The following is a 16,577-nucleotide window of genomic DNA, read 5'->3' on the forward strand; positions in this document are numbered from 1 at the left end:
AACAAAATATAATAAGCCGAAGAGGCAAGACTCAAACTCGGGAAATGTCCATCAGGCCCCTTTCTCCTAATGACTCTGCTACACCGTCTCTAAGAAGACAACTGAACCACTTTGTGTACCCCCCTCAGCGTGGATGTCTTCTTTATTTTGATGCTGAGCCAAACTCATTCAAATGGTTCACTGCAGCTACTTATTCGAATCAAAGCCACAGATCTGCAGACCCAGGAGCATCTTTAGAAGTTGCTTTGAGGGCCACACGCCTACCTGTTGAACGTTGAGAGGTGTCAGGATCTCCTCCCCCCGGAGGGACATGGATCTCTGGGTCAAGGCATCTGTGAGCTGTGCCGGGTCCAGCCCAAGTAACTCTGCAGACCTGCCCAAGGCTGGGGAGGAAGGACAAGGCAAACGTGGACACACAGGCCATGGGACCCCGAATGGGTGCAAAGCCAACTCCACAGAGCGACACAGTAAAGCAGAGACTATTCCTAAGTCCCTCAGGCAAGACCTACAGGATACACATTCTTCTGGTAGGTTATTCACTCCTTTAATAAGTCTTAGGTTTACAGCAAAGAACCTGGTGCTTGGACCGAGTATGGTCCACAGACCCTGAGGTGGGTTCCCCAAGACCCCCAAGAGGTTTGCAAGGTCATAACTATTTCAATAATAAGACTAAGATGTTATTTGATTTTTCACCCTCATTCCCTCACCAGTATACAGAAGAATATTCCAGAGGCTACATGACATGAGGTAGCCCAACAAACGGAAGGCAGAAGCAGGAGAATCCAGCTGTCCTCTGTTACATCAGATATTGTAAAAATTTACAAAATCGTTAGACAATGTCACTCTTCACTGATTTGTTTTGGTTTGTTTTGGAAGATGGTCTTTCAAAGAAAATGATGATATTTATTGTATTATATGCAATGGGTTTATTATGGTTATTTTAGAGCACATTTATTTTTTTTAAACTGCCTCTTTTAAAATTTCTAATGCAGTAAACATCAACAGATATGATCCACAGGAACAAAAGCTCTTCGGAATTCTCTGTGATTTTAAAGTTATTAAGAGGCACTGGGAGCAAACGTTCGAGAACAACAGGCCTGCAGCCCTGGGCAACTCTAGGGCTACTCTCAACTTCAACTCATCCAATTCCCAGCCTCCATGTCCTTGTCCATTGCGTCTATCAGAAAAGTTTAAAAGATAAATCACTCCAGGAAAATGATAACTGATATTGTTATGTGTCTATTAACTCAATCTTGACAACACATCTCTGTCGTGCACTTCACAGATGAGAAGTCACAAGTACTGAAGGGATAAGTAACCCAAGGAAACAGCTTGTGGCAGAGCTGGGCTACGAACGAATTATTCTGGCTTGAAAACTAATGGTCTTAACCATTCCACTATGGCAGCCTTCAATAACCATGAATAGCTATGGCAACACTCATGCCTGATTCATAACATTTGTCCTACACCCAATTCTTGTCGCTCCTATTTCCTCTTATTGGGCCCACTGTCCTTCTTTCTTAGTAAACATGAGAACACAGCCAGTAATCACTTGTCAGATGCTTTGACCCTTTATTAGCTGACCGTTCACATCAGATACAAAGCTCTGTAGCTCTTATTCAAGGGCTCGAAAATTTTTTCTGTTAAAGACCAGATAGTAAGGATTTTAGATCTATGTTTCCTATGAGGCAAAAGTCAAGGAAGTAAAGGAGGGAGGAACAATCTTACCTGTTTTGAAGGAAACTTGTGCTCCACCAGCAGTGATAAATTCTATGTTCCCAAGATGCAATATACCAGCAAGCAACCTCAAAACTTCCCGAACTTCTTCCTTGCTAAACTGCATTACCTCCATTGCCATCTAGAAGAAAATATTTAATTTTTAATCTGTTTTCATACTAAAGAAAATGAAAAATACTCCTTCCTCAGTAAAATTATTAAGTATTATTCTCAAGGCAAGAAAGCAAGAAATAGATGTATGCCCCCTCACTTTTTTTTAAGATTTTTAAAAAATTTATTAATTCATTCATTTATTTTTGGCTGCGTTGGGTCTTTGTCACTGCACGCGGGCTTTCTCTAGTTGCAGCAAGCGGGTTTCTCATTGCAGTGGCTTCTCTTGTTGCGGAGCACGGGAGCTAGGCACATGGGCTTCAGTAGTTGTGGCACGCAGGCTCAGTAGTTGTGGCTCACGGGCTCTACAGCGCAGGCTCAGTAGCTGTGGTGCATGGGCTTAGTTGCTCCACGGCAAGTGAGATCTTCCTGGACCAGGGCTCAAACCTGTGTCCCCTGCATTAGCAGGCAGATTCTTAACCACTGCGCCACCAGGGAAGTCCCGCCCCCTCACTTTTAAATGATAAAGACTTTACACAGGTACATATAAAAGAAAAGCATGACATTAAAAAAGAATTGTAGAATACTTAGAGATAACCCAATCAGTAAGATAAAAGTAAATACCTGCCTTACATACAAGACTCCTATTCATGCCACAAAAGAATTACCCCAGAGAGTCACAGTAATGATGGTGACAAAGAAATACTTTTTCTACATGTATCAAAATGTAATGGAACATTTATTATTTTCCTACACATAAAAAATGGTGGGGGGGATACTTCATGAGACTCCTCTAGTGTAAACTTTGGGGACTTGTCTTAATTTTAAATGCAGCAGGGACCCCAGTAGGTGGAATGAAATTCTCTATCAGGGGCTGGACAGATAGGAGAGTCTACTGTTCCTTTTATAAGAGATGCTGATGGAAAACCTGAGTGGATCTAGATCTGTCTTCCCTGGAAAGTCATCACATCGCTATTTTCCATTTCTCCAAAGGATTTTTCAAGTCTTATTTTGGTCTCTGGATACTAAATGGAAGTTAACATAATGCTGATTTGGGAAAAATAAAAATAAACAGGCACCTACAGGGGTTTTGGTCCCCAACAAGTATCTAAGCTGAAGCCAGGCATCTTCTGAATCAGATCTAAGATTTGCTCATTTTCTCTTCTGATTTGGGAGCCATATTCTCGTCAGAAAAAGAGCTAAATAGCCCCCTCCAACACACACACACCGCACACACGCCTGCACACACAACTGAGGACAGAATCGCTGGCTATACTGATGAACATAAGCTACAAAGAGAACTCGGACCCATAATTGTTACAATGACCACAGGAGATGTGAAGACGGAAGCCACACAGCACTTTGAAGCCATAGAAACTGCAAAAGGAAATGACTGGAGATTTTAAAATGTGAAGAGTTTAATTTCTTTACAAGGAAAAAAACAAAGCCAGAAACAAAGGGCAAAAACAACAGACAGGGAAACAGAATTAAAAGAAAAAAATTGTAAGGCAAGGAGCAATAGCTATATTAAGAGACACATGAGCAATGAAAATAAAATAGGCACTTCTCGTAAGAGGAAATGCAAATCCAGAGAGAAATGTTTTCCTTCCTAGAAATCCAATATGCACAAATTGAAGAAAATGAGATAGCTTCTATTAAATTACCAAAAATCTTTCTGAATGATAAAATGGGTGAAAGTGAGGTATATCTGCACTGGTCACTGGTAGTATAAGTTAGTATAATCTTTTTGGAAAACAAGATTATGGGGCAGCACTGTGCTGGGCCACATATGTACATAATCTCATAATGTTCAGAGAAGTTACTTAACTTTCTCAGGGTTACACAACCAAGAGTCAAAGTCAGGTCTGATGAACCCAAAGTCTAGGAACTTACTGTCTATCCAGCTCTATGCTTTTTTTCTTTTTATGTCCTTAGAAAGTCCATCTCCTGTGTAATCTCCCTTCACTGCAACACTGGGGATTTGTTCTGAGGAAAATCTCAACAGGAAAGAAAGTTTTATAAAATATTCACTACAGCGTTTTCTTAACAACACTTTCAGAGAGAAAAAAAAATCTAGCTCTCCTACAATCAGACAAGTCCAATATAGCAAATGAACTTGTTAGAACAGTATATAGTTTTTAAAGGAAATGATGAACATTATATAGAAACGATATTTATGATAGCTGTATGCAAAAAGTAAAAAATTATTTTTGTAACTAATTTTTTCAAGAAAATCATCTGGGAAGAAAATCTACAAAATTAAAAATGGTTGCCATGTTACTGCTGGTAGGTTAATGGACACTGCATTCGATGATGTCTTTTAATGTTGTTGACATGTTTTTACTGTAACAACCGAGTCTCTTAATGGATCAATGGGTAAATAGATTGCTGTCTATTCTGTGGAATACTACTCACCAGAAAAAGAATAATTGAGTGATGTGTGGTTTGGATGAGTGAAAGAAGCTAGACACAGGAGAATAGATTCTGTATGATTTCATTTACAGGAAACTCTAGAAAAGACACACTTTCCTAGGTTTCCTAGGGCAGGGGCTGGGGCTGGGATTGTCTAGGAAGGGGGACAAGCAACTTTTAGGGTGTAAAACTGTCCTTCGGTTTGACTGTGGTTGTGGGTATATGGGTGCATAAATTAAAAATTCACTTTATACACTTTCCATGAGGGCATTTTATTATAGGTACATTATAATGCAATAAAATTGACTACAAAAAAATTAAAAGACAATGAATTATTTAACCAAGGTAGAGAAGACTATCATTTCATGGGTTCAGACAGAAACTGACACAAAGAAGAGGAACTATTAGCCTAGTGCTTATCAATCTTTAAAAGCCTACGGGAAAATAATTATTCACATTTACTTATTCTGGGCTTCCCTGGTGGCGCAGTGGTTGAGAGTCCGCCTGCCGATGCAGGGGACACGCGTTCGTGCCCCGGTCTGGGAAGATCCCACATGCAGCGGAGCGGCTGGGCCCGGAAGCCATGGCCGCTGAGCCTGCGCGTCCGGAGCCTGTGCTCCGCAATGGCAGAGGCCACAACAGTGAGAGTCCCGCGTAACGCCAAAAAAAAAAAAAAAAAAAAAAATTTACTTATTCTAAAAGCAAGGAAATATGGCTAAGAAATACAGATTATTTATTATGCTCAAGACTTTTAAAACACTGGTAAGGACCAAATCAGACCTCGGCAAAATAATTATAAAGCACCTATGCTGTGAAAAAGTTAATATTTTCCCTTTCTATGACTAAAGTTTTCCTCATGTATCACAAGACGTATTCAACACTAATTTATAAAAATTTTCTAAGCTCATTTTAGGATGACCACAGAAATGAAAATGTTCACTGTTAAGTCACCTGCCTGGACTCTACATAACACTAAAGAAGTAAGATCTTCCATAGACTCGTGGTTGCCACGGGTGGGGGGAAGGGGGGAGGGCGTGGGGGAGGGTTGGAGTGGGAGCTTGGGATTAGTAGATACAAACTAATAGATAAACAAGGTCCTACTGCACAGCACAGGGAACCATCTCCAATATCCTGTAATAAACCATAACGGAAAACACAAAAAACAATATATATGTACAACTGAATCACTTTGCTGTACACCAGAAACCAACACAACATTGTAAATCAACTACACTTCAACTAAAAAAAAAAATCTCCTCTATACCTGTGTTAAAAAAAAAAAAAAAGACCTTCAAAAAATAAGTCCCCAGTAGTAGACAATTTCAAACTGCAGAATGAAAAATATCAAAAGATAATCTGTGAAAAAAGTTCTTGGTTAAGTTCTGAAAATACATACAAAGATTTCATGTGGAGATATGAAAGCAAGTGAATAAAATGGGCTCACTGTATGAACAAATTTGTAACTTCTTCACTTTCAAGTTTAACTCTAAGTGAATTAGTTAATTAGTTAGGAGTGTGGTGACAAGTGGCAACTGCATTAATCAGACCATGGGGTAATTTAATGGCTGCAAACAATTATCACCAGCACCAGCAAGAGTCTCCATTCATTGTCTCCTACTGTCCTATTTTACAGTCTTTTTAGCAGCAATCTCCACCCCTTTGGCAAGAGTAGGCCTTTAAGCCTTCTTTTTTAAAAAATTTTTTATTGAAATACAGTTGGTTTGCACTGTTGTTAAGCCTCCTTATAATTATGTTTTCTCAACAATACGGCTCAAGACTCAAAAAAAAAAAAAAAACCCTGGGAAATTCTCAGCACAGTTCAGAAGCGCTAAATAGCAATTTAGTTATAAAACTGGCACAAAGTTATACAAAACGTTTTCAATAAAGTCTTTATTAAGCACATAGAAAACAGGTGACTGTGTGCGTGGTGGGGTGGTGACGACAAATACATGATACAATCCCAACCGTTAAGGATGAAAGGAAGGAAGCCAGGCTTTTCACGCTAGAAACAAACGGGGAAGAGGGACGGATTTCAGGTACAAAAGGTACATCCACTCAGGGTCTCAGTGGTGAGGTGGGGAGCGCCATCCAAGGGAGCCAAGGGACCTCAGGTGAGTCACGAACAAGTGAAATGAATAAAATGGGGGGAGAGGAGGCTTGTTCTGGGCACAGTAAATCACAAGTTAAGTTCTTTGGTAATTCATTGTGTAATTTTATATTAGGCAAGTTGATGTTATTTTATAATATAAAATTTGCTTCTACTCTCATATTTTCCAACACTGAACGAGACTGAGGTTTTAAAATTTTTTAAATTTTATTATTATCTTTTAAATTTATTTTATTTATTTTATATTTGGCTGCATTGGGTCTTCGTTGCTCCACGCAGACTTTCTCTAGGCGAGCGGGGACTACTCTTTGTTGCGGTGCACGGGCTTCTCATTGCGGTGGCTTCTCTGTTGTGGAGCATGGGCTCTAGGTGCGCAGGCTTCAGTGGTTGTGGCACATGGGCTCAGTAGTTGTGGCTCGTGGGCTCTAGAGCGCAGGCTCAGTAGTTGTGGCGCATGGGCTTAGTTGCTCCGCGGCATGTGGGATCTTCCTGGACCAGGGCTCAAACCCATGTCCCCTGTATTGGCAGGCAGATTCTCAACCACTGTGTCACCAGGAAAGCCCCAAAGGCGGATTCTTAAATACCACGCCACCAGGGAAGCCCGAGACTAAAGTTTTTAACTATGGCAAAACTGAGGTATAAAGTCAGCCCTTTATTTATTTATTTTTAATTTTTACTGGGGTATAGTTGATTTACCATGTTGTGTTAGTTTAGGTGTACAGCAAAGTGAATCAGTTATACATATACATATACCCACTCTTTTTTAGATTCTTTTCCCATACAGGCCATTACAGAGTACTGAGTAGAGTTCCCTGTGCTATACAGTAGGTCCTTATTAGTTATCTATTTTATATATAGTAGTGTGCATATGTCAATCCCAATCTCCCAATTTATCCCTCCCCCCAACACGCCCTGGTAACCATAAGTTTATTTTCTACATCTGTAACTCTATTTCTGTTTTGTAGATAAGTTCACTTGCAGCCTTTTTAAAGATTCCACATATAAGTGATATCATGTGGTATTTGTCTTTCTCTGTCTGACTTACTTCACTCAGTATGACAACCTCTAGGTCCATCCATGTTGCTGCGAATGGCATTATATTGTTCCTTTTTTATGGCTGAGAGCTCTTTAAATCTTCATAATATCTGACTCACGAGGAGTCAACTTATGGATGCATGGGCTCACACCATCAAAAATCCATGGGTACACCCAGTAAGACCTAAATGGGTACACTCAGTAAGACCTAAATGGACACCCAGTAAGACCTAAAAGGAAACCCCAGTCCTGGTCCATGGCCAGGCACGCCATTAACATTCAATATTTGTGGAGTCAAAGAATGAAGAGATTATCACTCATCAAAGACTCTTGTTACTCCCCCACGCACTTCATCAGCCACTATTCTGGTGGGTCAAACACAGGCAGTAAAAATAAATTCGTTGTTACTGACTTGAAATAGCTTCATCCTGACTCAACAATTTATAGTGGAACTTGGAAGGCTGCAAAAAAAATGGCTATGAAATTTAGCATATGTTCACCATCTCTGCCCCAGGAAAAACTAGGTTCCTTAAAATGGCTCAGGATCCCTCACAGGTACATATTTATATTAATGTCAGTTGGTATCAATAAGGAATTCTAATAATACATGAATTCTTAATGAAATAAGCAAAATTCTTAAAAGGTCCTATTGCCAGAGTATACTGACATTAAAGTTGATAAAAAGGAATAATGGATTTTTTTTTTAGTAGCTGAAAATACCAGAGGTGACATTTTCATATGTAATTCACAGAAATAATCTCTCTCCGTTAACATTTTAACACATTCTTCAAACAAATGTCCTTGAGTCCCAATAGAATGTGGTCCCTTCCCTTCCTTTAATCTCAAAACCTCTGGGAAAAGGAGCTTTATGGAATTGAAGTATGAAGATACAAATTTAAATGGTATTTGATTTTGGAAGAAAATAAAGACAAATTACATGATAAAACAACATAGCATAATCTATTTCAATCATCTTTATTTCTTCAGCAGAATGTAGGGATTATATATATGGACACTAAAAAGTAATTGCAAAGTAAATATTTAAGTATCTATAAATAGAATTCTTATAAGTCTGGTGTGTACATTCACTATGTCAACTTCATGTGTAAATTTTTCTTCCTTTCTAGATGACATGTCTTTTCATGGTAGGACCAAATTTCAAATGCCAAAACCTATCGTTTCAATTTAAAAATAAAAGTTAGCAATCACTGAAAACAGGCCAAGCTCCACAAGCTTCCTTTCTGCAGCTACCAGAAAGAGCAAACAATTCTGGATCAGAAAACAATGCCCCAGGAGGAAGCCATCAGAGTACCCTCTCTCCAGTCACTCCCAGGACGAGGGAGGGCCTCGCTGCCCACTGGCTCACCGCGGCCAGTGAGCTAGTCAGTATGGCCCTGCAGCGACACTGCAACTTGAATAACTGGGAGTCTGTCTACCACTGCGAACAACCACCTTCCATCACAAAGTAAATGGAGAAAGCTCGTGTAATTAAAGAAGTCCAGGATGCCAAAATAAAATGGAGAAAGAAAATTTTAAATACTTAAACATCTCTTAAAGTCCAATTTGCAGGGCCAAATCCCATGCCGCCTAGGGTAGGTACACAGCAAAAGGCGCTGTCAGCGGGAGGCTTTTTGTTAATAGGATGAAGGAATGAGAGATGACAGAGACACCGCTCTACGTTATAAATGGCAGAATGGGACATCTTTAAAAGAAAGGCTGAGGGGAAGATGATCACGATATTATAGCCTCATCTGTTTTTAATTTCAGTTTAAGGATACATACATTAGATGTGGGGAAATGATGTGTGATATATATCCATTTAAAAATATACTTTGATTCCATTCCACGAGGCATTCTTATGAACAATCTAGAAAAGTAAATGGGGATATAGAACCAAGTTGTCGACAACAACTAGGAAGACAAATCTGGGTGCACGTAAAGCAGTGACTACCTACCTGCCTCCTGGTTAGAGTGTGGGATTTGGAGTTAGTTAGACTTTGTCTAGATACAGGCTCTATTAGGTGCTGTGTGTGGTTAGACTGGCCACCAACCTCTCTGAGTCACAGAACATAGACAATCATAGTTCTACCCTCACAGGGTCGTTAGAAGCAGGGAGATGGTAAGTCTGCAGAGTAGGCCCTCAGTCGGTGTTAGCTGCATTTATGACGGATCAATTCTAGATCCGCTGACTCCAAATGCTGAACTAATGACTCTGGCAAAGGAACTGAGACCACGCTGATGAAATCTACCAGCCCCACTCAATTAGGTGGGGCTGTTAATAACGCTCGATGACCAGGCTTCCGAAATGCAGTCACTTTATAACAAAGTCCCAGGAAATTTGAGAACTGCAGGAAACCGCACAGGTCTACACTGCAGAGTCTTAAAATGCCTACTTCTGTGTGATCAGAATTGGTTACCAGGATGTGGCTATGAGAACAGGATGAGACCTGAACAGTCACCTGGTCTAATTGTTGACAGATTTCTTTTTAACTGTAGAACCAATTATTCAAAAAAATGTTTAATTGTAAGCCCTGAAACAGAGGATCTGCTTGCTCCAGTCCCAAACCTGTGATTTTTTTGTTTTGCTTTTCTGACCACTATTCCAAGCCAACCACCCATCTGTCCTGAATGTCAGACGTTCACCCACCTTCTAAAGAGAGAGGATTCCCTTCCATGACTTGGAACAAGAAGAAAGGACCTATTCCCGCACAGCGGTACAAATGTGATTTCTTTTTTTTATTAAAAAAATTTTTTTGAAGCAGAAATGAAAGCTGTCGCTTTTTCTTTTTTTGGTCACCTTTAATAAAGGAAAATAGGAAAGTAACTTACAATAACTTCCCTAAAGGATTCCTGGTCACTGATTGTCTTGTCTCCTACACATCCAGATTGATTCAAGTAGTGGTAGTTTTCTGGCACAGATAAATAAAATTCTTCTATAAAAAGAAAAAGAAAAACACAACATCAGTATTTGACTGGCCAGGGTAAGACATAATTTAAAAGAGTTTTCACTTTGCAACTTTATTTTTTAAAGTACAAAAATAATTCTATGCTCCTAATGGTCCACTATTAAGATTAAAACATTCCCTCTTAATCATCATCTAGGGAAAACAGAATTATTAAATTCGATGGGATGGAAGAAAATGTTACTGAAAAAAGTAACTGATGAGGATCCTGTGTTGATTGGTTTTTTAAAAATCAAATGTTTAGAAATTAGCGTTATTTGGGTGTGACTTAAAAGTAAAACCAGTTGAATACATTATGTTTTGGGTTTTTTTTTTTTTTTTTTTCGGTATGTGGGCCTCTCACCCTTGTGGCCTCTCCCGTTGCGGAGCACAGGCTCCGGGCGCACAGGCTCAGCGGCTCCACGGCATGTGGTATCCTCCCGGACCGGGGCACGAACCCATGTCCCCTGCATCGGCAGGCGGACTCCCAACCACTGCACCACCAGGGAAGCCCACATTATGTATTTTTCACAAATATTCTTTAAATCAGAAAAGAACTAAGATTCCAAAACAAACCAAAAAAAGTCACGATTTCTCTATTGATGATTTTCCCCCTACGTTATCTGGCTCTAAACGAACTCAGTGTCTTTGGTCATCTCACACATTTCGTTTCAACTGGTGGAAGAACAACAAAGTCCAAACAGATGTCTCCTCATCCACAGATGGGTTTAAAGGCAAAATGAGCTGCGAGCACATATGTCTCTGCAGCTGTCCCATCACTCACCTTTCTCTTCACGCTCTAGCCCTGCCAGCAGTGCATAGAATATGTGATAATTCCTTTCCCCGGGATTTTGCCTTACTACTCGGTTCTGTGAAGAGAAATCAGATTTCTGTTCAGAGATGTTTCCTCTGCTTAATGACCATGAGCCGGTAATTGCCGAAAACAGTTATTGTGAGAGATAATGTGAATTAAATCACGTTTACTTACTTTTTCTAATAAATCTTCATGTGATAAGCAATGGTAAGTCAAGGAACAAAACAAGGATACACGAGGCTCAATTAGTCTTTAGTTTTCTATTCTTTGTTGCCCAAGTAATTACAATTTCCTGTGTCTTGGACACTGAGACTTCTGGTGCAAAAGGTAAGCAAACGATACAGAATGTTTCATCAAAATCCAATTTCAGACATGACACATGTACCCAGGAAGTATCACACTAGTTAAAGAATTGATTTCAAACAACAAATATATGATGTCTGGTTAGGAGTCCAAATTTGCAGATTAGGGACATGATATCAGAATTTCCCCAAAGAAAGATGGTTCCTTATCTCCTAGGATAACTAACAGGTCAGGCACAGTAATACTGGAGTAGTGACCAGGTAGAACCAGAAAGAAACGTTTCATATCCTGTTATCTGTCCTTAGGATAAGCAAGAACAGTTTCCACTAGAGAGTCATAGTACTATAGACCAAAAGCTAAACGAAACAGGATACAATCTACGATTCTCCCGCCCTGGATATTTCCCTTCTGGCAGATGTTCAGCTGAACAAACTTCCCGAAGCGACTGGAGTTGTTGTTATACACGGTCTTGGCATTGCCGAAGGCTTCCATGATGGGGCTGTGAAAGAAGCCAGGACAGCAGCCGGTGTTAATTAGGGTCCATCTAAAACTGGCAACGACAGTCCTCACCGACGGCAAAGCAGACAACTGCAAGAAAAATCTGAAATCAAAGGGACCTCTGGCGATCATGTTTATTTCAGAAGAGCCAGATTTTCCCAGCACTTGCTGAAATGGGTTTAGAACGAGCAACCATCTCGGGGCAGAGAACTCGCAGCTGGGTGTGCGGGCAGAGGATGCTACGGAGAGTCAAGGAGACCACGATGGCTGGTCCCCGTACAGATCAGCTTGTATACGCGAGCCAGGGGTTGCACAGGAAGAGCCCCCGCTTGAATTCTAGGAAGTGAAAAAGTCCCAGCCCTGGAAATTTCACCCATTTGTTGTACATCCCGGGGGGAACATACAACTTCCTTGGGTCTCCTCCGACTGTAAAATGTGGTCAGACTAGGTCAGGAGTCAGCCATCTTTTTCTGCAGAGGATCAGGTAGTAAATACTTTTGGTTTTGTGGGCCATGTGGCCTCTGATGCAGCTACTCAGCTCTGCCACTACAGCTCGAAAGCAGCTGTAAACAATACGCAAACGAGGGTAACTGTGTTCCTATAAAGTTTTATTTATCAAAACGGGCCGCAGGAGGAAGATGAAAACGGTCTAGAGACGGATGGTGGTGACTGCTGCACAACAATGTGAATGTACTTCACGCCACTAAGCTGTACACTGAAACATATTGAAAGTTATACATTTTTTGTTATGTGCATTTTAGCTCAATTTAAAAAATAAATGTTGAAGGCTAAAAAAACAAAACCCAAACAGGCTGCAAGATACCAGCGTCAGGCTGAAGTTTGCTGACTCCTGGACTAATTTCTAAGTAATAGGACCTGAAAAGTCCCTACTGGTTCTAAAACCTTACAAGGCACCAATCAGACACAGGGCAATTACACATTTTAATTAGAATTTCAGAGGCTACTGCACCATGGCCCTCTTTCAAAGCTCTGAGGTCACTGCCATCGATGTGGCATTGTTCTGCAACATGAGAGGCTATACAGTGCCATTGTGCTCCTAAGACGCCTCCAAAGATTTGACCACTAAGCCCTCTGTGATGTGGTGGACGGAGGCCGGAATTTCAGCCAATAACGAGGCCTCCCAACAGCCAGCCGAGGGCTGCCAGGTAAGAGGCAGCTGCAGAATGTGCCTCACTCACTCAGCCACCAACTCAAACATGGTGCAGTGATGGGGGCTCAGGTCATTAGAAATTGCCGTGTGTGTGGGGAGACTTTTCCTTGAGGAATCGTGAAAGCCAAGTCAAGAAAAAGAGAAGAGAGTGCCCCGAGTTTCAACTCTTCCTTAAATAAGCCAAACGGTGAGGAAAGTGAATCCTATAAGTTGGAAACGAGAAACACGATGGCCAAATACCTGCTCTCAAGAATGGCTTGTTCAACACACGATGTCTTCTCCTTCGAGGACAAGTCCAGAGACTGCTGACTGATGGCGGATAAAAACTTGAGGATCAACTTAGTGCTTTCGGTCTTACCTGCCCCACTTTCACCACTGAAAGACAACATGCAGAAATTTGTGCTTCTAATTAAAACAACAACAAAAACCCCCAGCTTGGCCAGTGTCAGTCCAATTTGTCCACAGAGCAACTTTTTTGTTTTGAATTTTATTTTATTTTTTACACAGCAGGTTCTTACTAGTTATCCATTTTATACATATTAGTGTATACATGTCAATCCCAATCTCCCAGTTCATCCCACCACCACCAGCCCCCTCCACATTCCCCCCTTGGTGTCCATACGTTTGTTCTCTGCATCTGTGTCTCTATTTCTGCCCTGCAAACCGGTTCACCTGTGCCATTTTTCTAGGTTCCACATGTATGCATTAATGTACACTATTTGTTTTTCTCTTTCTGACGTACTTCACTCTGTACAGCTCCTGAACAGTGGGAAAGAGCTCAAAGTGCTGAGTTACAGAGAAGAGTCCCTCCTCCTGGCAGCTGCATGGCCTCTGTGTTGCCAATGACTCCCTCAGCCTACAAGCTAAACAGAGGTACCACCTTCACGAAGCTCAGGTAATAAGAAGGACGGTGCCTTTCGTGGCAGGTAAGCTCTGCAAAGGCCGGGATTGGGGTTTTGTTTACTGAAGTGTCACAGACCCCTCAACAGTGCCTGGCTGGTGGCAGACACTCAGTAAGCATCTGTTAAATGAATGAACATGTTAGTGGTAACTTTCTGGTAAATACGCACAAAAATGCAATCATTCGTAAATATTGAGGGGACAAGGGAATGAACCTGTAGGTACTCGACCCACACTTGGGCACTTTATTCCCATAATAATCCCATGAGGCAGGCAGCGGCTAAGGGCCCGGGTCAGAACTGAACAGCAGGTCTGTCAGCAATCCAGCGTCCTGCAGAGATGCTGCTTCAGCGATGATTAACGAAAAGTGAACAAAGCAACCTCGAGGCCCTGGAGCTGGGGAGGGTGGGGGGCAGGGCAAATGAGAGGAGTTAATGGGATCTGAGTTGTGTCACAAAGGACCGGCAAACGTCAGCTAGGCAAAGAGGAAAGCGGAAGGATTCGGGGTCAGATGACCCTGTGAACGAAAGCAGAGAGGCCAGAGGAGCTGCGGGAGGTCTACAGGGGTGGGATTCTGGTTTGGTCAACTGGACCGAGACCAGAGTGGGCAGAGAAAGGGCAAAAGGATTGAGGTCGATGGTTCTGAGGCCACCACAGGAGACAGAAGGCGAAGGCCAAGCCCATCAAGGTCACCCGTGAGGAACACAGCTCTGAAGTCGTGCTCCAGGACTGCGGGTCCCTCAGGGAGACCAGCTGCTGTTATGATCTAGGCATGTGGTGGTCAGGCCATGGACAAGTACAACCAGGCTGGAGATGAAAGGGAAGGGATGGAGATGAGAGATTTGGAAGGAGAGACCCAACCAATTTTGTGTAAGGCACCCTGCTCGGTACCACAGGGAGAACAGAAGTAGTAAAAGGGCAAATAACTTACGAGAAAAGTAAACCCACGGCATAAGTAACGGTACGTGAAAACCAACACTATCACAGGGTAACAGGTTCATAACTGCTCAAGGGGGGAGATAAACAGATGAGGCCCCCACAAGTTCTAACACAGCACCCCCGTTGAGTGTCAAGAGCTAGGAGGTTATGAAAGAGGAACTGTGCAGATAACACGATGAATGATTAAGCACATGTAATAAAGGAGAGGAAATGACTCAGAGGTGACACCGTCCACTGCAGGCCCAGGGGAATCTCCACCGATCGAGGCCAATCACGGTAATTCCATTCCCTGCGCAGGTGATAAGGTGGCTGGCCGTGGGCAGGTGTCAGGATGCCAGCCAAAGAGACTTAACGCCAAGTGTGCTGAGGCTCCTGGGGAGGTATGCATGTGCGCGCACGCACACACGCACACACACGCACGCACACACACACACACACACACACACACACACACACACACACACACAGAGACCAGATAGAACGTCCCTCTGGCTGCAGACGACAAACATTTGGGAATCCACAGCTATCTTGAGATTGGAAAGCAAAAGGCAAGACAATCAGAGAAGCGCCCAGTGGGAGTGGCTGGACCCACAGCCCTGACCCCGCCCCTGCCTTGCCGTCTGAGATAATCAAGGCCCACGCAGGTGACGCCAGCTCTGGTGAGCTTTTCTGTTATCAGCAACCAGAATCTTCCCAGGGCGGGGCTGAGCATTCATCTCTGTGGAGCTGGCACCTGCCTAGCCTGGGAGCTGGCACAGAGGAGACATTCAGCAAGGGGGCACTGAATGAGGAGCAGAAGCTAAGAGAAAGTTGCAAGAAGAGATTTAAATAACTCTCAAGACTTAAAAATATATATCCCGTCTACCTAGCAGTTAAATTTTGTTAAAACAAACAAAACTGAAAGGGAGACGTTCTCTAGTCATAACGTGTGAGGCAGAAGTCATGGTTTACACGGTCCCCAAACCCACCCCTGTATCCTCCAGCACTCAGAGGTGGGTGGCATTTCAACCTCCCTTGCAGGAAGGGTGGCGATCGGTAACCAGGACCGAACATGGCCAGCTCAACCAGAAGGCGGCTGAACTGAGCAAGGGGGGTATCCGCTATTTCCACGTCGGGTGGCTAAACACCCTCATGGTCCTCTGGGCTCCCTGCCTTCCAGGCCTGCCGTTTGGGTGCCCTCAGGGTGGCACATCTCCAAAACAAAGCGATGTGTGGCATAAAAAAATCACCTTCCCACGTGGGGCTGTGAAATAGCAAGAAATAAGCCACTCCTGTGTTATGCCTCCGAGATTTGGGGGATGTTACAGCAATTAGCACAGCAATTAGTCTACTCTGACGAACACGGTAATTATACAGCCGTGGAGAAAAAGCTGTTCAAATTGGACAGCACAGACTTGTCAAGGAGAAGAAAACCCGAGATTTGCATTGTCCTTCACCCGTCAAGGAGACTGATCTACCATCAGCTTCGGCCCACTTTTTTTTCTCATTGTAGCAAATTTTCTTCAAGCATCTTCTTTAAGTACATCTTTTTTGATACGTAAGTAAAACTTGAAACAAAAATGAAACTCGGATTTGTACAACAGTAGCTCTCAAACTTGGCTGGACATGAGAATTACCCACTGTCTCCTT

At 42.3% G+C, this 16,577-nt stretch overlaps 1 protein-coding gene across 1 annotated transcript in view; it reads right to left on the bottom strand.

Moving 5' to 3' along the window:
* MYO10 (myosin X) overlaps window positions 1–16,577 on the bottom strand; it is a gene marked incomplete at its 5' end in the record, with an annotated part of 218,166 nt that overhangs the window by 81,129 nt on the left and 120,460 nt on the right. The window contains 6 exon segments of the mRNA XM_082651004.1: window positions 265–383; window positions 1,729–1,858; window positions 10,211–10,314; window positions 11,108–11,213; window positions 11,822–11,939; window positions 13,350–13,484. Of these exon segments, the coding sequence (XP_082507130.1) occupies window positions 265–383; window positions 1,729–1,858; window positions 10,211–10,314; window positions 11,108–11,213; window positions 11,822–11,939; window positions 13,350–13,484 (712 nt within the window).

Source organism: Grampus griseus, assembly GCF_964374135.1.
Source record: "Grampus griseus genome assembly, chromosome: 3".
Taxonomy (NCBI): Eukaryota; Metazoa; Chordata; class Mammalia; order Artiodactyla; family Delphinidae; genus Grampus; species Grampus griseus.